The sequence below is a fragment of the Eriocheir sinensis genome, chromosome 67 (genome assembly GCF_024679095.1).
Source record: "Eriocheir sinensis breed Jianghai 21 chromosome 67, ASM2467909v1, whole genome shotgun sequence".
NCBI lineage: Eukaryota > Metazoa > Arthropoda > Malacostraca > Decapoda > Varunidae > Eriocheir > Eriocheir sinensis.
In genome coordinates this window covers 2799512-2822524 of record NC_066575.1, presented here as the reverse complement: position 1 = coordinate 2822524, position 23013 = coordinate 2799512, and the positions used below count along the sequence as shown (strand labels likewise).

Sequence of the window (23013 nt, the reverse complement as noted above, 5' to 3'; positions counted from 1 at the left end):
CGTGCTTAGCGTGCTGGATCAGAGAAGTACCTGGTGATGGACAACTTAACTTCCGAACATTGTTTAAGACTTTGCTAAACAGACCAACTTTTTTTCACCTTCAATCTCTCTTAAGACTTTTTTTCACATTGTTTTATTTAGTGATATTTTTCTTGTCTGTTTCATTCAAGGGGAGGTATCAGGACACCTCTTCTCACGGAATTGACTGCTCCTTCGCCCACTTCTTCGGATTCTTTACAGGAGCAACGAGTAGCGGGCTTTTTTTTTATTATTATTGTTTCCTTTTTTGTGTGCCCGTGTGCTGTCTCCTTTGCTGTAAAAAAAAAGAAATAAAACTTTGTACAAAATTGACTTGTTGACTGTTATTTGACGTGATTGATTTTCTGTTAATTCTAGTGTACCTCTTCTGCCTAATTCTTCAGAGAGTACTGTGAGCATTTTCTTTTATATATATTTACGCTGAAGAAAACCGCTCAAGGGCAATAAATAAAGGAAAACAAAAACGCCCGGTAATTCCCCGCTCCTGCCCAAGGAAACCAAAAGAATGACCGATACATAAACAAATAAGAGAGTTTTTCTTCTTCTTTTCTTCTTTTCCTCTGATCTCCTCTTTTCCTCTTCCTTCCTTCGTTTTTCTTCCTTTTATTTCTTCATTACTTCGTCTTTGCTGTAAAAAAAAATAAGTGATGAAAAAAAAAAACGGAGAAACAGAAGGTAAATTAAAAGCAAATCAAAACGCGAGCAGGTAAAGGGCGAAAAAAGAAATCGGTCTATCATCAAGAAGTGAGGAAAGATTGCTGATTGGAAAATTGGCTTAATGGTTGAATGATAAGGTAGCGAGGAGGCGGAGATAATTGGTTGAATGGCCAAGCGAAATTAACAAGGAGAGAATTATAATATCACAAAAAAAACAAAGGAACCCAAACGCCTCAAACTGTGCAAGGATTTTTTTTTTTTTCGCGGTAAGAGTTTGGGAAAGAGAAGAAAAATAAGGAAAGACGAAGTAATGAAGAAATAAAAGAAGAAGAACGAAGGAAAGATGAAGAAAAGAGGAGATAAGAGGAAAAGAAGGAAAGAAGAGGGAAAAAATACCCACCAAATGGATTGAGTTGAAATATTAAAAAAAAAATTAAATGACCAAAAGAACCTCACACTATGAAAGGACATTTTTTCTGCAAGAGTTTGGAGAATATTAAAAAAAAACTAAAAAGAAAATAACCACAACAAGAAGATAATTAAAATATCACAAAAAAATATCCCATACTATGCAAGAGCTTTATTTTACGGTAAGAGTTTAGAAAATACTTAAAAAAAATATATAGCCACAACATTCTACCTCCAGACGGAAAATATATGAGTTAACCAAAAATAGCAACAACATATTAAGGTCAAGTTCAACAGAAGTAGCTAACTGTGTCGACGGTGTTTTCGCGTCCTCATTAGTCTCCTTACCTGTCGAGCACCTGGCCGGGGGGAAGCTCACCTGTGCTGTCTTTCAAGTGTAGTGCTGGTGTGCGGTGCTGAGGTATTATCCTACATTATATTACCATCGTTTTATTGTGAGGTATTATATATATACTCGTAGCCAATGTGACGGAGATGAACACCGAGGCTACTACGGCTATTGGGTATGCCCCCCCAACTTTGCCTGTACTCCTATTTAGCTGCAAGGGATGTGTTGTGTGTGGCCTCCTTACTTCGTGTTTGGCTACTAAGTTTGTTTTCTTTTGGTAATTTAGACGGTTCAGAAGATATATAGAAAATACTCGAAACTCGTCGCTCTGATGAAAAAAAATGAAAGTAACGCCCAAAAAGAAAAGAAAAAAAAACAAAGAAATACCAAAAATAAAATATGTAACTCCAAAAAATAAATTAAGAAAGAAACGCCGAAAAAAAAAAAATTACCCCCCTCCCCCAAAAAAACAACAACAACAAATAATATAAAAGAAACGTCAAATAATAAAAAAAACGCTAAAAATAAAAAAAGGTACCAAAAAATCCCCATCAAAATTCTTAGGTCTAGAGAGAGGTTCCGAGAAGGCTTGTTCATCAGTCACCTCACCTGTCGAACACCTGGCAGGAGGGAGCTCACCTGCGCTGCCCTTTAGGTGTGCATGCTAATGAATCTTACGTTTACCCTTCATGCTGAGATACTATTAAACACTGAATGGGTAAGAAGGGTGTTGTGTGTCTGCCTTCTATTAGTCCGTGTCTCTGTTGGCTACTGAGTGTACTGTACTTCGTGAATGATTACCTCGACAAGTGTTACTGAAGTATTGTATTGAACAGGTGCGCGTCTTGTTCTCAGTTGTTGACGTAGGTTAGGTTAGGTTAGGTTAGGTTAGGTTAGGTTAGCTGATAAACGAAGAAGGAAGTGTTTGTGTGCCGGGGGGGTTGTGGGGTTGAGAGAGAGAGAGAGAGAGAGAGAGAGAGAGAGAGAGAGTGCCATTTTTGTTGTGGTTGCTGTCGTGGAAACGTCTAGAGAAAGAAGAGGAAGAGGAGGACGACAAGAAAGAGAAGGCGCATGGATAAAAGCAATGACTAAGATCTAATCGAAGAAAACTGTGAAGAGGGGAGAAGGAGGGAGAGGGAGAGGGAGACAAAAGATCAAATGGAAAGTCGGAGAGAATGGATGAAAAGGAATAAGCAAGACAAATGAATAAGTGCATGAAATGAAATAAATCAATAAGTAAATTACTGAAGAAATAACGTTAAAAGTAATGACACACACACACACACACACACACACACACACACGTGATATATATAGGAAGAAATCGCATTTGACTTATCAATAAACGACGTACTAGAAATGAGGTCATGGTGAATGTGTGTGTGTGTGTGTTGACGCGTGCATGTTCCCTCCTTCCCCCCCGTAGGCTTCTGACCCACTGGTTAGGGTGAACCACTGTAGCGGCAGACCCATATTATATTTATCTAGGGCGAGGGGAGATGTTTTTGTTGTTGTGGTGGTGGTGGTGGTGTGGTGGTGGTAGCGGTGGTGGTTGTTGTGGTGGTTGTGGGGGTGGTGGTGTGGTGGTGGTAGCGGTGGTTGTTGTGGTGGTGGCGGGGGTGGAGTATTCGTATTCAGTGTTCGTATTCGCGTACATTCGACTACCGTATTTGGGTGCATTCGTGCTCGTATTCGAATATTTATTGATAGAAATCAAAGTATTCTCATTCGTCTTCGAATACAAGGAAAAAATACTCGTATTCTGCGAATAATCTAATGAATATTTCAAAATGTATCATCAGAAATAACAGCCGTTGTTCCTTACAACTTTTACCTCCTGGGCGGACGTGTATAGTACAGGTTCGCAGACTGTGGCAGCGCGGTGTACTCTGGGCTCGCGAGTATGACTCAGTTCAAAGTCAGTTGCCACTTGCTAGTGTGGACGGTGACTGTGTGGCCCAGCTTGATACAGGCTTATTGTAGGATTGTTTTCTGTACTATCCTGTTGCCCACGGGATGTTATATCTACAGTGGTGCGGCGTTTCAAGGAGATAACAGCGTTCACTGTCCGTGTACAGTGTTCCAGACACTGAACAGTCATTATTCATTATTCATGAGCTCATTTTACTATTGCCTAACTTTAGAACAATGCTGTACCCAAGTACATCAAGAGGTATTTTTTCAATGAGAACATTCGTGAATGTATTCATGCATGCTTTCACGGAGTATTCGGATTTATATTCGAATTAAAACCATTTCAGAGTATTCGAATTCGTATTCGTATTTGTTGGAATTTGAAGTATTTGTATTCGAGTAAACAACTCTTGTATTCATTCCATCCCGGGGTGGTGGTGGTTATATTTATTTGTTTGTTTGTTTACTTATTCATGTATTTTTTTAACCTTGCTTATTTATTTATCTACTTATATGCGTGACGTTTATTTTCAGGTATTCTTTAGTTAAATTAGGCATATAATCATTGATTTATCATTAATATTATAGTCAGTGTTATTTTTACCATCATCATCATCATCATCACTACCCTCTTTTGAACTAACTAGGGCTATAACGTGTGCATCGTTGTTCGTCTGTCTGATTGATCGTCGTTCTGTTTATGTTTGTATGTTTGTCTGTCTGTCCGTTACCAAGTATCTGAAAAAGGGATAGGCACACAAAACTATACAGCCACCAAATACACATGACAACATTCTTACGTGGCGACCTTAAACTCATTAACTCTTACGAAAACTCCGATTAAACTGACTTATAAGTGACGGCGAATAAATTATAGATCGACCGAATGACTGACGAATGACTGAACCAGGGCGGACCGCGAGTGCTTCGTCAGGGCACTGGGAGCGTCTGAACCTACATAACAACGCTTATTTCATTACGGAAGTGACTTACCTTTGCTCTTTCGTCCCCCATGCACCTGTACCTTACTCATCTTTCTCCTAAATGTGTAAGCTTAATGAGTACTATGAAAACAGGTACAATGGGGATGATAAACATGTTAAGCTGTCAGTGTAGACCATGCGCTCCTCATGTGGGTTGATGGAGGGTCTGGGAGGTGGTTCGGCCCATAATTTGAGTTCTTACTATTTTTTGCTTCCCATCCGAACCCTTTCCAATAATATCCTAAAAAAATGGAAAATATGGCAGGTAATGACAGGTGATCCGTAATTGACCTCCCCTGACCTCTCATTGCTATTTTCTTTCGTAGTTGCAATGTTTAGTCGTCTTTCTTTTGTTTTGGTTTGTTTTTTCCCCTCAGCTGCTTCCTTCACTGTTAAAAAGAAGATACGTATAAATTATTTGGAGTCCGGAGTTTCCATCTTACCATCATCATCATTATCATCATCATCATCATCTTAACCCCTCTGAGACACACTCTTCCCCCCCCCCCCCCCCACACACACACACATGCACACACACCTACCGTCCCCTCAGTTCTAATGATCGATAAGGAATTTTCAGCATAAAGGAGGAGGAGGAGGAGGAGGAGGAGGAGGTAAGGGTTGCAGGCAAACATCATAACCTTTCTCGCCTCCCTCCCTCCTGCAATGCTTATTAAAGGTTGTGACGGAGGGATGGAATGCATGTTTTATTTATTATTATTATTATTATTATTATTATTATTATTATTATTATTATTATTATTATTATTATTATTATTATTATTATTATTATTATTATTATTATTATTACTATTACTATTGCTATTACTGTTACTATTACTATTACTATTCCTATTATTGTTACTACTACTACTACCACTACTACTACTACTACTATTGTTGATGTTGTTATTGCTGTTTTTTGTTGTTATTATTATCATCATCATTATTATCATTATCATTAAAGTCTGCCCCCGCAAAGCAAGGAGGGGAATAATGTTTGCACCGTTGTCAGTCTGTTTGTCTGGTCGTCTGTTTGTCTGCTCGTCTGTTTGTCTGGTCGTCTGTTTGTCTGCTCGTCTGTTTGTCTGCTCGTCTGTTTGTCTGGTCGTCTGTTTGTCTGGTCGTCTGTTTGTCTGGTCGTCTGTTTGTCTGGTCGTCTGTTTGTCTGCTCGTCTGTTTGTCTGCTCGTCTGTTTGTCTGGACGTCTGTTTGTCTGGTCGTCTGTTTGTCTGGTCGTCTGTTTGTCTGGTCGTCTGTTTGTCTGGTCGTCTGTTTGTCTGCTCGTCTGTTTGTCTGGTCGTCTGTCCGTTACCAATATAACCAAAAAGCAGCTTGACATTTTGCCATCAAACACGCATACAACATTCTTATTAAGTGAATATCTCAAACTTAAAAAAACGCCAATAAAACGCTAGTGTGTGTGATTGATGGCGGATAAAAAGACGATTGACTGACTCAGGGCGAACAAAAAAGGACTGACTCAGGGCGAATAGAAAATGATAGTGACTCAGGGCGAATAAAAAATGACAGTGACTCAGGGCGAATAAAAAATGACAGTGACTCAGGGCGAATAAAAAATGACAGTGGCTCAGGGCGAATAAAAAATGACAGTGACTCAGGGCGAATAAAAAATGACAGTGACTCAGGGCGAATAAAAAATGACAGTGACTCAGGGCGAATAGAAAATGACAGTGACTCAGGGCGAATAGAAAATGACAGTGACTCAGGGCGAATAGAAAATGACAGTGACTCAAGGCGAATAGAAAATGACAGTGACTCAGGGCGAATAGAAAATGACAGTGACTCAGGGCGAATAGAAAATGACAGTGACTCAGGGCGAATAAAAAATGACAGTGACTCAGGGCGAATAGAAAATGACAGTGACTCAGGGCGAATAGAAAATGACAGTGACTCAGGGCGAATAGAAAATGACAGTGACTCAGGGCGAATAGAAAATGACAGTGACTCAGGGCGAATAGAAAATGACAGTGACTCAAGGCGAATAGAAAATGACAGTGACTCAGGGCGAATAGAAAATGACAGTGACTCAGGGCGAATAGAAAATGACAGTGACTCAAGGCGAATAGAAAATGACAGTGACTCAGGGCGAATAGAAAATGACAGTGACTCAGGGCGAATAGAAAATGACAGTGACTCAGGGCGAATAGAAAATGACAGTGACTCAGGGCGAATAGAAAATGACAGTGACTCAGGGCGAATATAAAATGACAGTGACTCAGGGCGAATAAAAAATGACAGTGACTCAGGGCGAATAAAAAATGACAGTGACTCAGGGCGAATAAAAAATGACAGTGACTCAGGGCGAATAAAAAATGACAGTGACTCAGGGCGAATAGAAAATGACAGTGACTCAAGGCGAATAGAAAATGACGGTGACTCAGGGCGAATAGAAAATGACAGTGACTCAAGGCGAATAGAAAATGACAGTGACTCAGGGCGAATAGAAAATGACAGTGACTCAAGGCGAATAGAAAATGACGGTGACTCAGGGCGAATAGAAAATGACAGTGACTCAAGGCGAATAGAAAATGACAGTGACTCAGGGCGAATAGAAAATGACAGTGACTCAAGGCGAATAGAAAATGACAGTGACTCAAGGCGAATAGAAAATGACAGTGACTCAAGGCGAATAGACACACTGGCATGACATCTTTCTATGTAAATCTATGTAAATCTTCAGGGCGAGTGTCAGGCTGCTGGTCATGATATTGCTGTTCTTTACCAAAAATCTCAACCCGCTGTCAATTTTCTTTCTCATTTCTTTTCATGAGGTGGTTTTACCCTAATTGTCTGACCTAGATCTGTGTATTCCTCTCTCTCTCTCTCTCTCTCTCTCTCTCTCTCTCTCTCTCTCTCTCTCTCTCTCTCTCTCTCTCTCTCTCTCTCTCTCTCTCTCTCTCTCTCTCTCTCTCTCTCTCTCTCTCTCTCTCTCTCTCTATCTATCTAGAGAGAGAGAGAGAGAGAGAGAGAGAGAGAGAGAGAGAGAGAGAGTGAGAGAGAGATTGAAATCCTGAATAGTGTGTGTGTGTGTGTGTGTGTGTGTGTGTGTGTGTGGAGGGTGAATAGCTGGTGATTGGAGTGGTGGAGGGGATAGGTAAGGGAGAGGGGAGGGAGGATGTGCGGAGGGCGAGAGGGGCACACACACACACACACACACACACACACACACACACACACACACACACACACACACACACACACACACACACACACACACACCTCAGATATATATTTATTTCTTCGTGCGAAAAAAAAAGAATGCATGTCGTGATCATTTACTTCAACTCTAATACAGAATAATTTCGTTTATAATCTCGTCGGAATGCAGGACTTACATAACTCGTTTTTATGTGTGTATTTTTATTTTATTTCTGTTGCTATCGAGAAAAACAAAACTATTTTAAGTTACAGTTTTTTGCAACGACGTAATTTTTTTTTATCTGTTTTACATCGACCGAACAAAAAAAAAAAAAAAAATCAATAGTATCTACAGAGTGGCCCAGAAAAAGGAAGAAAATGTGGGTTAGAACAAGAATGGAAGAGAAACGAACATATAAACAACTACCAACATCATCCTTTTTTATTTTTAGCATTATTTAAGGAAGAGTAAAAGCATATTAGGAGTTAACAAACCAAGAACAGAGATTAAAGGAAGAAAGGAGAGGTTAAATTATGAATAAGAATGAAATTGACCTAAAAACAACTGCTAACATCATCCATATTACTTTCAACATTATTTAAAAAGGGTTAAAAGCATATCTGGAGTTAAGAAGGTAAGGTTAGAGGATAAAGACTTCCATAAATATAAGAAACAAGGAAGGAGGGGAGAGCAAAACGAGGCTAATTATATATACAGCGACTCCCCTCACCTTCCACTCTCTTGCTCCCCTTCTTTCTATCTAAGCGAACTCCCCTTCCCTCTTTCTACCCGATGCAGAGCGTGGTAATATGACTTCTGTGCTTCCATTATCTTCTACATTCTCTTCCCCTTCTTCCTGCCTAAGCCGAGTTCCCTTCCTCCCTTCCTTCTTTTCTTCCCGATACAGACTGTGACAATGATATGATTTTGTTACACTCCTCTCATCTTCCACAGTATACTATTCCTCCCCTTCTTTCTGTCTAACTAAACTCCTCTTTCTTTTCTCCCGATACAGAAGACCTTGGCAATGAGTCTTTTATATTACCTGCATCCTCCTCGCTATGCTCTTTCTCCCTTTCTTTCTAAGCCGACTCCCCTTCCACCATTCCTTCTTTTCTTCCCGATACTGAGCGTGATAATGACATGATTCTGTTGCTCTCCCCTCACCTTGCATACTCCTCCCCTTTCTTTCTGTCTAAGCGAACTTCCCTTCCTCCCCTTCCTTCTTTCTATACAGTACAGAGCGTGGTTATGAGTGTGATTTTGCTACAGTCCGCCCTCAAACCAAGGCTGTCGCTGAACTTCTAACTCTTCACTGAGACCCTTTCCTCGTGACAAAGCAAGCTCGTGGTGGTTGTAAAAGAGGCCATGAGAGTAGGGGTCGAAATTGTGCGTTTTTTTTTTTTTTTTTTTTTACAAGGGCATAAAAAAAAAGTTACAAATGTGAAAAAAAAGCCCGCTACTCAATTATTACTCCTGTTTTTGTAGTCTCATTTTTTTTTTACAGGAAAGGAGGAAGTTCAAGGTAAAAAATAAGAGGAAACAAAACACTCCACTGGGCCTGGTCATTCAAAGAGTGTGTAGTGAGGGAATTCCAAAAGAGAGAATCAGAATCATTTGGAGAGGTGTCTTGATTCTTCCCTCTTTAAAGTGTTCAAGTCTTAGGCAGGCTCGTGTTCTCTTTAATTACTGAGTGAGGCATCGGGGTAGCTATAAATCATTCACATTACAACATTAACTAAAGGATATATAGAGGAAGCTAACAATAGATTAACTAAGATTGTAATACTCGTGTAATCCTCCTGTTTTATTTTAATACTATATGAGGTCATCGTATTATAAGATCATTCAAATTACGACGTTAATTAATGGAGATATATAGAAAACAAACGACAACTTAACCCGTCCGCTGCGATTGGCACGGATTTTGGCCTTCACTGGTAGCCTGGTCACATATACTCCTAGGTCTTTCTCTGCGTCTGTGGTGGATAGTGGAGTGTTTCCCATGTGGTATTGGTATGCTGGATATCCTCTCCCAAGGTGCAGAACTTTACATCTTTCCTCATTGAATTGTAGCAGCCACTTTTTGCTCCATTCCTGTAGCTTGGTGATGTCTTCTTGTGGGACATCCGCGATCAAGGGGTTAACGAAGATTGTAAAAAAAAGCAGCACTTGAAGTAGGAGAAAAGGCCCCAGTGAACAGTGGCACGAAACTAACAAAAGAAACAAAAAGATCTTGGTTTGTATTGTAAGACTCTTTCGCTCCTCATATTAACTATTTCTAAAGGTTAAAGAGTGATTCAGTCAAGTTCTAATGAGTGTTTCCTTAGGTCCATGGTACAGAAGAAGGGTCAGATTACCACCAGGGTCATAAAACTACCTCTGGAAATGCCCAAAACTCCTACGAAAGCCTTGTCAAATAGATGAACTTTGGCGACGGAATGCTTAGTGATACGGCCCCTTATATCGTAAAGAAACGCAAAAATATGAAAGTAAGACACGAATTCTCCAACGCTTTCGGCTCTCACAACGAACAGAGGCCACAGAGGAGACTTATCTGGTTCACATGCGTTATTTTTCACATTCACGATGCAGAAGACTTATCAAATTATCACTAGGCTCATCAAACTACCCATGGAAATACCCACCACCACAACCTCTACGAAAGCCTTATTAAATGTGGTGTGTGAGCCCCGAAGAGTTTGACGATAAGGAAGGTTAGTGGAAGAGGAAGGGAAGCGAGAGAAGGAAGAAAAAAAGGGATAGTAAAGAAAGTGAAGAAAGAGAGAGAGGGGAGAGGAACTAGAAGGGTGAGATAGACTTGGCGGAACTGACATCACTGATCTTTGTTCTTTTCTGACAATAAAGAGATAAAACACGATACCAGTAACTCGCACCCTGCCAAAAATATCGGTGCCAGAAATAGAGAACAACAACACATCTCTTTCCTGAGGAAGAGGATGGAGAAGGAGGAGGAGGAGGAGGAAGGGAAGAGTTAGAGATATGAAAGAAGGGAAGGAGAATAAAGGAAGATAGGAGGGATAAAGAAAAAGGAGAAGAGGAAGGTCGATGATAAAAAGGAAGGAAGGAGGGAGGGAAGGAAAATAGGAGAAGATAGAAAGAAAAGAGGAAAGGAAGGAAGGTCAAGGATAGGAAAGGATGGTAGACTAGGGAAGGAAGGAAGGAAGGAGGGAGGGTTGGAGATAAGAAAGGAGGGAAGGAAAATAGGAGAAGATAGAAAGAAAAGAGGAAAGGAAGGAAGGTCAAGGATAGGAAACGATGGTAGACTAGGGAAGGAAGGAAGGAAGGAGGGAGGGTTGGAAATAGGAAGGGGAGGGAAGGAAAAATAAGGGAAGATAGAAGGAAAAAGGGAAAGGAAGGAAGGTCAAGGATAGGAAAGGATGGTAGAATGAGGGGAGGAAGGAAGGAAGGAGGGAGGGTTGGAGATAAAAAGGGAGGGAAGGGAAAATAGGGGAAGATAGAAGGAAAAAGGGAAAGGAAGGAAGGTCAAGGATAGGAAAGGATGGTAGATTGAGGGGAGGAAGGAAGGAAAGTTGGAGATAAGAAGGGAGAGAATACACAAGGAAGGAGTACGCTAGAGGAGGCAACCCGCCCTCACACGGCACCTCCTGAGAGTATGTTATTTACCAACTATTTCCCTACCTATAAATATATCCTCTCTCTAACGTTTCTCCCTGTCATCCCTTCCTTCCTCTTCCCTCATCTTCCTTCCCTCTCATCCTCTCTCTAACTTATCTATTCTACATTTTATTCCTTCATATCTCTCTTTCCTCATTTCATTTAATATTTTCAGTTGTGTTTACCTCAACTATTTTTTTTCTCACAACAAAGGAGACAGCTCAAGGGCACAAAAAAAGGAAACAATAATGAAAGAAAGCCCGCTACTCGCTGCTCCTAAAAAGAATCCAAAGAGGTGGCCGAAAGAGGGTCAATATACCTCCTCTGTTTGTTGTACTCATCCACCACCTTGTTCATGACCCACCTCTTGCCTGTTTCCTACATTAAGCTGAATTTATCAAACTTAATCTCTTTTTAACGTAGGAGCACCGAGTAGCGGGCTTTTTTTATTATTGTTTCCTTTTTTGTGTGCCCTTGAGCTGTCTCCTCTGTTGTAGAAAAAATAAGTACTTAATCTAAATCGCTCTTGTTAATCCCCTGAACTCACCTAAGTTAAATTATCTCGCAGTCTACGTCTTTCCAAAAAAATGTAAGTGGTTTTTTTTCAGTCTTTTTGTTCGGTAAGTTTTTAAGCCCTGGAGCGTTTTGGTCACTTCTCTGTACTGATTGGAGGGCATCTTTATTTTTTATTTTATTTTATTTATTTTTTTGCAACAAGGGCACCAAAACTGAATACCATAATCCATAATCCATACCGGCCTCTTGCAGACTCCTACGTTCTTTTGTTCTTATAATCCTAACCAGTGCCTTCAGTCGCTTCCTATCAGTTATTTTTATCCTTTACGTTAATTTCTCTTCAAAATATAGTCTGGCCTGAAACTCGGCAAACGGCCCTTCAACCTTAACACGTTGAGACTTTGGCTCCAGAAATAGTAACCAATTATACAAGATGCGTGGGAAGCCTCTGCTGGCCGTACATAAGGAATTAGCGGAGGAGGAGAAGGAGAAGGAGGGAGAGGAGGAGGAGAATGAAGGAAAGGAACAAACAGTAGAACAGGGAGAGAAAGAGGAGGGAAGAGAATTAAGGAATGGAACACGAAACATGAAAACAAACAGGGAGAGAAATACGAGGAAGAGAAGGAGGAGATGAAAGGAAAAGACACGAAGCAGAACAGTGAGGAAAAGAGGAACAAGAGAAGAAAGAGAATAAGTGAAAGGAACACGAAAGAAGAACAAGGAGGAAAAAAAGAGGAGCAAAAAAAGGAGAATAAAGGAGAGGAACACGAAGCAGACGAATAGAGAAAGGAAGATGAGCAAATAAAGAAAGAGAAATAGCGTATTGAGAAACTTGATAATGCATGAAGAAAAGAAGATGTGAAGTTGGAGGAATAGAGACATTTTGGAGAGAGAAGTTGGGATGAAGTTGGAGATAAAAATTTGAAAGGGGAGTTATGTAGTGGAGAGGGAGGAGAGGAGGTATGAAGAGAGGGAAGGAGGAGGAGGAGGAACACAAAGAAACACAAAGGAAGAACAAACAACAGCAGGAGGAGAGGTACGTTCTGTAGAGGGAGATCAGAGGGAGGAAGGAGAGATAAGATTTTTTTTTAGGAGATTGAGATAACGAGATATTTATGTGGAGTTTAAAGAGTGGAAAGATAGTTTGTTGAGGTTAAGATAGAGTATTCTGAAGGGAAAGTAAAGTTAAGGAAAGCACTGAAATGACTTTAATAGGGTACAGAGGGAAACAGAAGGGAAACAGAAGGCATTTTTGAGTTAGAGAAGGTAAAAGATAGAAAACAGAGATAAGATAAGAGATCAATAAGGAAAGCTAGCAGTAGAGAAGATATGGAAAGAAAGTTAAGTAATGAAAAAATCAGACGGGGGAAGAGACATCGTAGAAGAGGGGAAGGAAAAATGTTTAGGAGATATAATGAATCGGAGGAAGAGAAGGCAGTACGTAATAAAAGGGAAGAGAGATAAGTTAGAAGAGGAAGAGGAGGAGGAGGAGGAGAAAGTGTTGGAGGAATGTGAAGAATAATACGTTGAATTATTTATGAATAGGAGGAAGAGGAGGCAGTTCATAACATAAGGGAGGAGATGAAGGAGGAGAAAGAGAAGGCTGTGCATAATAAAAGGGAAGAGAGAAAAGCTAGAAGAAGAGGAGGAGGAGGAGAAAGGGATGGAGGAATGATAAGCTGAATTATTTATGAATTGGAGGAAGAGGAGGCAGTTCATAACAGAAGGGAGGAGATGAAGGAGGAGAAAGAGAAGATGATGGAGGAATATAATTTACCACAAAGAGGATGATAAATAGTTTTAACGAAGGAGTGACAGGGATGCATTTCGTGATGGAGGGGAAGGGAGGAGGAGAGAGGAAGAGGGAGAAGGGAGGATAGGGAGGAGGAGGTGGATGAGAAAGAGAAGATTTAAGAGTATCATAAACCATAAAATTTGCCGCTTCGCTAGAGTTTCAGGAAGCGAGTCTTTGTCCCCCATGCAAGACACGCGGTGAGTCAGGTCCCATCAAGCAAGCTCCTCGTCCTCGTCCTCATCCTCATTTGCCTTATCCTCATTCCCAGTCATGCACGCAGGGGGAAGAAGGGAGGGAGGGGGAGAGGGTTAACTGAGGAAGAAAAAGGGAGAAACATGGAAGCCGGAGGGAGGGAGGGAGGGAGAGTACGGTAAAGGTAAAGTCAGGGGTTATACGTAATAGCTGCACGTGGCCTCGGTGTTCATCTCCGTCACATTGGCCCTTAAGCTTTAACAACAAAAATTCCGCTAAGGGCGGCTCCGGCGAAAGCACACAAAACGAGTGGCCAGAAGAGAGGTCAGTTTCGGATGGAGATATATTCTTAATTGTTCTGTGTTCATGTGTAATTCTGTATATTGCTCTTTGGTGGTGACTGCTGTTGTGTTTCAGGCGCGTGATGTGCGGGCGTGAGTGAGGGCTTCCTACAACACGCTCCCTGTGCTCTGCCAACCAACACATGCTTTGCTTCTGCCCCATCCACCACCACCACCATCACCTATCCGTCGAAGAAACAGCTCCCCTCACCCCACAAGGACTCATGCATAAGAACATAAGAAGGTAAGGAGTCTTCAAGAGGCCGACTTGACGGAAACACCTCCAAACTTCCCCACCACCATCACCACCTCGACCCTCAGGGAACACCTTGCACCTCGGGCTGCCCACACCTGTAGGATGTAAACCCCACCCGGCCCCGCTCACCCCGGCCTTGGTGGCCTTGGTGGTGATGACCTTGGCAAAGGTTGAGACCCTTGTGACCCGCCTCAGCGCCGCGTAGCCAGTGTTGAAGGAACAATGTTCAAGGGCTCACAACCCTCGGTGGCGGCGGCGGTGGCGAAGGGGGTGAACCCAAGACTCCTGAGGGTGGTGAAGACCCGCCCCGCGTCGCTGGTCACCTCCGTGAGATGGCGGACATTTTGAGCCGCCCCTGCACGTCCCCCTGACCGACATGCGGGACGCGGGCGGCGGGCCGAGGCGGGAGCGTTCTCCTGAGGGTGAAAGCTCCCGAACAACCTCCCGGCGAACCTCGGAGTCGGAAAACGAGAACGAGAGCAATGTTAGCGAGACGCCGCAGCTCACCCAGCGAGACCCTGAGACCATGCTGGAGACCTACAATGCCGAGGACTTCGTGGACGGGGATGTTGAGGAGGAAGAAGAGGAGGAGGAGGAGGAAGAGGAGGAAGACGCTTTGGAGCTGGTGGTGGAGACGCTGACGGGCGTGTCCTACCGCGTCAGGGTATCTCAGTGGGACACCGCGGCGGGCCTCAAGGACCTCCTCTATCGCACGCAAGGTGGGTGTTGCGACGCTGGTGCTTCTGTGCAATACTCACTACGTCTCCTGCTGCTGCTTCTGCTATAGGCACATCTACTACTGAAACTCCTACAGTTATCTTATTACTTCTACTGCTACTATTTATATTACTACTACTACTACTACTACTTCTACTATTACTACTATTACTATTACTTTTACCCCCAATCTTTTTGCTACCGCACACTTCCACATACCCTCAACTCCTCCTCCCACCCTCAGGCATCCAGCCCAGCTACCAGCACCTCCTCCTGGGCGACCGCGAGTTGCTGGACGACGCGTGCCTCATCGACCAGCAGGTGACGGACGGCTCGACGCTGCGGCTGGTGCTGGCAGTGCGCGGCGGGCCCATCAACGCCCGCCGCCTTCAGACCCACGAAGATCAGTTCCTGCGTGAGCTCAGCGACTACATGGACTCCAACAGGTGAAGGAGAGTGGATGGGGAGTTGCTATCGCGAGGGAAAGTTGGGAAGAGAAAGGAAAATTAGTGATAAGGGGAAAGCGAGTAAAGGAGATTGGAAAATTTACATGTAAAGGAAAGAGGTGAGAGGTCAGGGGAAGTTAGATCAAGAGGGGAGTAGGAATGATCTTTTTTTTTTTACCTGTTAGTCTATGGCGCCAGGAAGTGGTAGCGTGGGAATTCGAACCCGCGTCGTCCAGAACTCAGTGAATGTAGGGCCAGCACGCTAACCACTCAGCCACCGCCCACCCTAAAGGGATAAGAGATAAGGGAAATAAGAAAAAGAGACGAGAAACTTTAATTGTGGAGAGAAGTAATGAAAGGAAGTTAGAGTAAAAGGGAAAAAAGGAAGGAAAACGGAAAAAAAAACGGCAAAAAGAGATGGTAAGATTTCATTGTGAAGGGAAGAAGTTGGACTAAGAAAGTTGAATGAGCACTTATAAAGAATAAAGAGAAATGATGAGGGAGAAGGAAGAATCTCAAGGTGAGGAGTAGAGATGCTGAAGAGCAGAGGTGTGTGACAGATGAAGCTGAAAGACAGGAAGATGACGAACAGCTGAGGAAATTAGAAGACGAGAGAAAGTAGAAGTACTGTTAAAGGAAATGGGAAGAGGGGAAGAGAGAGGGAGGGGGAGATTTCACTAGAAGGAGATTCGAAAATAAAGGACAGTCGCCGAAATATGAAGAGATTAGACTGTGAAGGAGGACTGGAAAAAATACATTGGGAAGAGAAGAGCGCAAAAGAAGATTCTAAATTGAAGTGTAGATGCGAAATATCAGTTTGAGGAAGTTAGAGAAGATTGAAAGGTAAAAGAGATGGGATGAAAGGAAAAGGGATATATGGGCTTGGATTAGACGATCACTGAAGAAATTGAAACGAGAGGAAAAGATGAATAGAGGGGAAGAACTTTGAAGTGAATATTGAAGACCTAAGAAGAAGACCAGGAATGGGCTAGTAGTTAAATGAATATGGAGAAGAGGGGAGAGAGGAGTACAGGTGAGAGAAGAGGTAAAGAAGGGAAGGGAAGGAAATAAGAAATAACTTAGGGTGAAGGATGATGAACAGCGACTGAAGTAAAAGAGAAAAAATGGAAAAGAGAAAGAAGATTATATATGAAAGAAAGAGTGGAGTAAAGAAGAAAAGATTGAAAAGGGAAGAAGAGGAACAGTTACGAAAAAAAAAACACTGGAAGAAAGTAGAAAAAAAGGGAAAAGAAAAGGATAAGTAGGCCTATCAATTAAAGCGAATATCCAGTAAAGAAAAAAAATGAAAAAAAGAAAGTTAGGTCTATAAGGAAGTGAACACAAAAAGAATCTCATATTAGCGTCAGTTTGAATTGAGCGCGATTCTTTGGGTAGCAACACGGCGCCTCCTTTAATCCTATTCTCCTATTCTGTGGCTCTGGTTAATCCTATTCTCCTATTCTGTGGCTCTGGTTAATCCTATTCGCCTATTCTGTGGCTCTGGTTAATCCTATTCTCCTATTCTGTGGCTCTGGTTAATCCTATTCTCCTATTCTGTGGCTCTGGTTAATCCTATTCTCCTATTCTGTGGCTCTGGTAAGTCGTAGTGTTGCGGTGTTGAGGGTGTTGTCGTAGGTCACTACTACTACTACTACCACTACTACTACTACCACTACTACTACTACTACTACTACTACTACTACTACTATGATCACTACTACTACTACTACTACTATTTTTGCTTCTACATCGTGAACTACATATATTTCTTCCCTATCCCTCCTTTCCTCTTTTTATTCTCTCTCTCTCTCTCTCTCTCTCTCTCTCTCTCTCATATCGATCACTCATAACAGGACGTAACGAGGCGAACGACCTACATTTTAAGATTGATTAAGCAAAGAACGACAACGCGACTGAAGGACTTGACAACGCTGCTATTTAGGTCTCCCTCGGCTGTCGTTCGTTCCTTCGTAATAAAGACGCATCGATCTCCCACTCTACCGCTGTATATTGATGGGAGTAAGCGAAGTGCAGCGAGCGAGATTGATTGAGGGAAGACCGCACGAGCGTTGCCAAAACACATTAGTTATTGTATAATCATGTTTCTGACCCATAACTATTGGAAAAACACACCTATGAATGATTTTAACGATAACTTTAATTAGAATCGCTATTTGTGTGGGTATGTACGACAGTTTTGAGTATGAAATCGATATATGCCATGTTCTGAGTACGATAATCCGGTAACACTGCGCCTCACCTCCAAGACTACCTGTACCCACCTGTCCATTCCTGTCATGCGAGTAGATTCCTGCCGCCGATATATGGAATGCTTCTTCTTGGCTTATGTAATATTATTTTTGTTGGCTGTTTTATTTATTATTTATTTATTATTATTTTTTTTTTTTTTGCTATTGACTACTATGGTGTAAAGAGAAAAAGAGGTAATGGATGTTACCTGCATTTTTTTTTATAAGGATATTTTTCATCTTTCGATTCGTGACGTTTTATTTTTCGCAGTAGGACGTTGTGAGCATTTATTCTCTGCCTGCTCTCATCGATAAGAACAGGCACTGAATCGATCGGTCTGATTAGTTCACGAGTTCAACGAATCTTTAACAGTGACTGACTTTGTATACCTACGGGGCACACGAAACTTGTAATAAAATCTGAAAAAGAAGCTGAGGCATTTTTTTTTTTGTTTTTGTTTTTGTTTACATTCTGCCTGTAGCGCCGGTAGGCTTTCTTCAGGGGCCTGGTGGTCGGCCCAAGCACGTCATGGCGCAGGCAATTTTTATAGTGGCGCCAGTGATGCTTAGGTCATGCTACCCCCCGGAACTCACTTCAGGACAGCATGTGGGCCACTCGGCGGTGACTGAAAAATCCCAGGTGGTAGCGTGGGGATTCGAACCGACGTTGTCCATGGCGCCGTGAATGTTAGGCCCGCACGCTAACCACTCAGCCACCGCCTAACCATACCCATACCTACCCATATAAAAAAAATCTTTAAACTGTTGCCTTTTTCTGGTGTCCCTGAGGTAGACAACTAAATATAAGCTGCTTTTCATATGTGCTTCTTCTTAGACGAACAAAACAGAATATCAACCAGTTCCTAATATGCGTCCTCCCTCACAGCCAGGAGGGCGTGGAGGGCGTGGGCGGCGGGCGGACGATGACGCTGCTGCTGTACCGCGACGAGGACAACGTCGTGGTGTATCGCATGGTGGACAACAAGGACGGCACCTACTCCCCCCTCAACGAGTCCTGGGGCTCCTCCGGCAGGTGTGTGTGTGTGTGTGTGTGTGTGTGTGTGTGAGAGAGAGAGAGAGGGGGGAGACGGTTGTGTGAATGGGTGGATAGCTATGTCTGAGTGTCTGTGTGTATCTGTGTGTGTGTGTGTGTGTGTGTGTGTGTGTCTGTGTATGTGTGTGTGTGTGTGTGTGTGTGTGTGTGAGAGAGGGGAGAGACGGTTGTGTGAATGGGTGGATAGCTATGTATGTGTGTCTGTGTGTATCTGTGTGTGTGTGTGTGTGTGTGTGTGTAGGGGGGAGACGGTTGTGTGAATGGGTGCATAGCTATGTGCATGGCTGTGTCACAAAGAGAGAGAGAGCGTCCAGACTCGCCGAGGAGGCTTTTCCTGAATCTCGCCGTGTCCGCAGCGGTGGTCGTGGCGGCGGGGCGGACAACACGTCGCCGCGCACAACCCAGCCGACGGAGGAGGAGCGGCGCACGATGGCGCGAATGGCGGAGTTGCGCGCGCAGATGGATAAACTCAAGCTGCGCAAGGTACGTACGTCGCTCTGCGCGATGGTGAAAGGCTGTTTATGCACAATAGCACCTCGTAGTTCTCTTGGTGCGTCTTGTTAAGTCATAATAATTCTGACAGCCCTGGAAAGTACTAGCATGGACACCAGACTGTCGATTAGGTAAGTTGCATAACATAAATGATCGTCAAGTTGCATCACCTCTGGGAAGGCTGTACCACCATCAGGCCTCCTTTGACAGGTATCGCTACTAGATGAGATGAGAGAGAGAGAGAGAGAGAGAAAGAGAGAGAGAGAGATGGTGATATGCTTCAACCCTTTCAGAAGAAGAAGAAGAGGAAGGTTGTGACGGGCAGCAATCAGACGTCTCTGAGCAGCAGCCTCAGATCGGTGCCCGGACGCCTGGATGACGCCTTCACGCCGCGCCTGGACTTGGGGGAAAGCGGGGGCCTGTCGGGCGGGGGCGGCTCTCTACAGACGCCGAGGAAGCGCAGCGGCGGCGTGAAGCGGCTGGTGGGCGTGAGGCGGGGGTCGCGGCCCACCACGCAGGAGCGTCTGGAGTACCTCAAGTCGAGCCACGGCCGGCCGATGCTGCGGGAGCTGCCCATGGCCAACCCGCCCGTGCCTGTAGACTTCTCGCGCCGCAAGCCCCTGGAGGCCATCCGTTCCCAGGTGGGCCGCGGCCGCCTCGAGGCTGTGGACGAGTTACGGGGCAAGGGGAGCACACCGAAGACAGGGGGGCGGCAGTCCCGCGCGTCGACAAGCACGCAGCACGAGGCCTGGCCCTCGCGGGACGCCCCCAAGCCGCCCCTCCACATGCTGCCGGAGATTCCCCCCAGCAAGCACAGTCGCTACGACCACGACCGCCTCAACCACTCTCACAACCAGGAGCTGCTGCGGCCCCCGCGGCACACGGCGAGTCGCCGCCCCAAGACCTCCCCCGAGGTGCTGGAGCGGATGCCCGGCACGCTGAGGGACGGCGCGGGGGAGCGTTTTACGCTACGGCAACCTGACGACCGCCTACGGGAGCTGTGCTCGATCCTGGAACCTTCTCGAGGCAGCGAGTCACGGCAGTCCCAGCGGCTCGGAAGCTCCCCTTCTGAGGGTGTACTACCCCCGCTTAACCTGTCCTCCAGCCTTACGGGGGGGGCCCCGCCCCCTCGCAGCCACAGAAGTAACTCAGTGGTGTCCCTCTCTCGGGCTTCACTCCGCACGCGCGGGGCCACGCCGCCCTCCCCTGGCCAGGGCGCCTTGGTCACCTCGGGTTCACGTGAGCGACGGGACGCCCTGCGGAGTCTCATGCGTAGCCAGGGTGGGGTTACGTCCCGGCCAAACAGCGGCAGAACGGCGCCAGCCCCGGCACTTCTGCCTCCAGTCACGCCCAAGCGCCGCAAGGCCCACAGGAAGCCACGCTGCGAGCAGTGTTCGCGCCGCCTGGGTCTGTCCAGCACCTACGAGTGTCGGTGCGGCGGCGTGTTCTGTGCCCAGCACCGCTACGCCGAGGAGCACACTTGCACCTTCGACTACCGCGGGACGGGGCGCGCGATGCTGGCCGTGGCCAACCCGCTGGTGGCGCCCAACAGGGTGCCCAAGATGTGAGGACGCGGCGACCCTGGGGACGAGAAAGAAAAAAAAGAGAGAGAGAGAGAGAGAGAGAGAGAGAGAGAGAATGAATGAATGAATGAGAGAATGAATGATAAGCTCACCATTGGTTTACATTTTCTCTGACTACGTCACGCATCCTCGTACGGATAGTATGGACTTGTTGATCATTGTTACGAAAGATCTCTCTCTCTCTCTCTCTCTCTCTCTCTCTCTCTCTCTCCCATACCCAGGGTTCCCAGCCAGCCAGTATTACCCGCAGCAGGGATACCAACAGTGCAAACCGTAGTGATGTAGCCCAACGCGGGGCGCGACGTTGCCTCACCTCAGTCCACAGCGCAAGACACGTGAATTTTATAGTAATCTAAAGCAAGTGTATATGCTGGCGTTGTGACTGACAGGCTGAGGACGGCGGCGGTGCTATGGAAGCCCTCGTCCGCGGGTGCTCCTTTTCTTCTTCTACCCGCAAGACACGGTGAAGCAAGGTTGAGGAAGGTCTCGTTTGCTTTTTGTTAATGACCTTTATTCTTCCTGCAAACTTTATATTCTCGTACAATTTTATCCGGTGATTTTATTCAGTAGCCTACTATTTTGTAATTATATAACTTTGGCTGCTGAAATTGAATATAAAAAATGGTTGATTTGTAGCCTAATATTCATGTACTCCGATTCCTTGCGTTATTTATAGGTTAAGCAAAAACGTATTATTGTATTTTTATATTCTTACAGCAAGGAAAGAAACTAAAGCTCACATTCCTTATATATTTTGTTGGTGTTAGTCAGCGTTCAGTGTCCCGTTGGAAAGGTGGACTCACACAGCGGTGCCAGATTACCTTGTTCATCACACTTTATTTACCGGTTTTCGACACAACTATCACAAAAAAGACATCAATAATTAACCATTCCAACGATAACTATAAATGAATCTAGTTATTGGGGTGGGGGAGACAGATTTTGGGTTCGAAATCGGCAAATATAAGAAAATGAGTACGACAATCTGGCACAGCTGGACACACGGCTGGGGGCGGGGCGTCAGTTTCCTTGTTGACATGGCGGGGAAGGTACACGTGCGTCTCTAAGGTAATCTCCAGCAGCATCAGTGCCTTATGCCTGCCACTCCTCATCCTAGTAACCCGTATGCATAGGCCTACATTCATCATAGTGGACACATCATACTCACCATAGTCAGCCTTCATTGTGGTGTTTTCGTCTTCGTTTCTTGTGTTCACGTCTTTTTGTTTTAATATGTAAGTATCGTGATGGCGGTGATGGGCGATTTTTAATTATTGTTTTCTATTTAAGGATTCATGTGTTAAGACAGCGAGGTATGGCAGTATTATTATTTAGAATCTCTAGTCAATGGTGTATAGTAATAATAATAATAGCATGGGGTAATATTTTCAAAGCAATAGGAAGAAAAATGATAAAAGAAAATACTTAAACAGTAATTGTGGATTAAAGAGTAATGATAAAGTTAAAAAAAAGGAAATCCTAGAGTTTGAAATAAGAAAAAAAAGCTTAAAGAGGAAAGATTGAGTTGTAAGTCTTATACAGTTAATTACTTCTTGGGGTAAAGGGATGAGATTGATTACTCTAACCTTTCAAACGGTTAATTAACGGAAGGGATTAAACGAACGAGGTATTCACACGCGAGGTGATCAAGGTGAGGCGAGCATGTGAGGGAGAGGTGTGCGGGAGGGGCGTAAGGGAGGGAGGGGGGGGGGGAAGAATGGGACGGAGGGAGAAGAAGAAAGAAAGGAGGTTTGTTTGAGGTTGTTGTTGACCCTTGTTATTATCATCATCATCACTTTTATTACTATCACTACTACTACTACTACTACTACTACTACTACTACCTCTCTACTTCTACTTATACTACTACCACCAGCACCTCTACCACTGTTGTTGCGGTTACTAATACTACTTTCCTTCCATAATACTTGATGCTGCAGTTCATTATTCCGTCTTTAATATTTGCCAACGAGAAACGGAACTTGCATATTCTCGCTCAGTAATTTGCAGAAGTCTAACACACACACACACACACACACACACACACACACACACACAGTTTCTTGGTCTAGGTCTGAAGTTTAACTTATTTTGTATTTGATTTTATGATGTATCCGATTTCTGTGTGTACCATGTTTTTTCTTCTTTCTTAAACCATGATAATTCTCCAATAACAATACCTTAGAATTATGTTGATAACGCACAAAAGATGACTGATTA

At 44.0% G+C, this 23013-nt stretch overlaps 1 protein-coding gene across 2 annotated transcripts in view; it reads left to right on the top strand.

Annotated features, from left to right (window-relative positions):
* LOC126987935 (AN1-type zinc finger protein 4-like) overlaps window positions 1-20819 on the top strand; it is a 40544-nt gene extending 19725 nt beyond the window's left edge. The window contains exons 2-6 of one of the 2 annotated variants that reach the window (XM_050845576.1): window positions 14073-14971; window positions 15214-15415; window positions 18551-18697; window positions 19075-19201; window positions 19504-20819. In XM_050845576.1, coding sequence (XP_050701533.1) covers window positions 14629-14971; window positions 15214-15415; window positions 18551-18697; window positions 19075-19201; window positions 19504-20778 — 2094 coding nt within the window. In that variant the 5' untranslated portion in view covers window positions 14073-14628 and the 3' untranslated portion in view covers window positions 20779-20819. Of the gene's footprint in view, window positions 1-13845; window positions 14972-15213; window positions 15416-18550; window positions 18698-19074; window positions 19202-19503 lie in introns of those variants that run through there. The other variant, XM_050845577.1, reaches the window with a different exon arrangement.
* Window positions 20820-23013: the final 2194 nt, after the last annotated feature.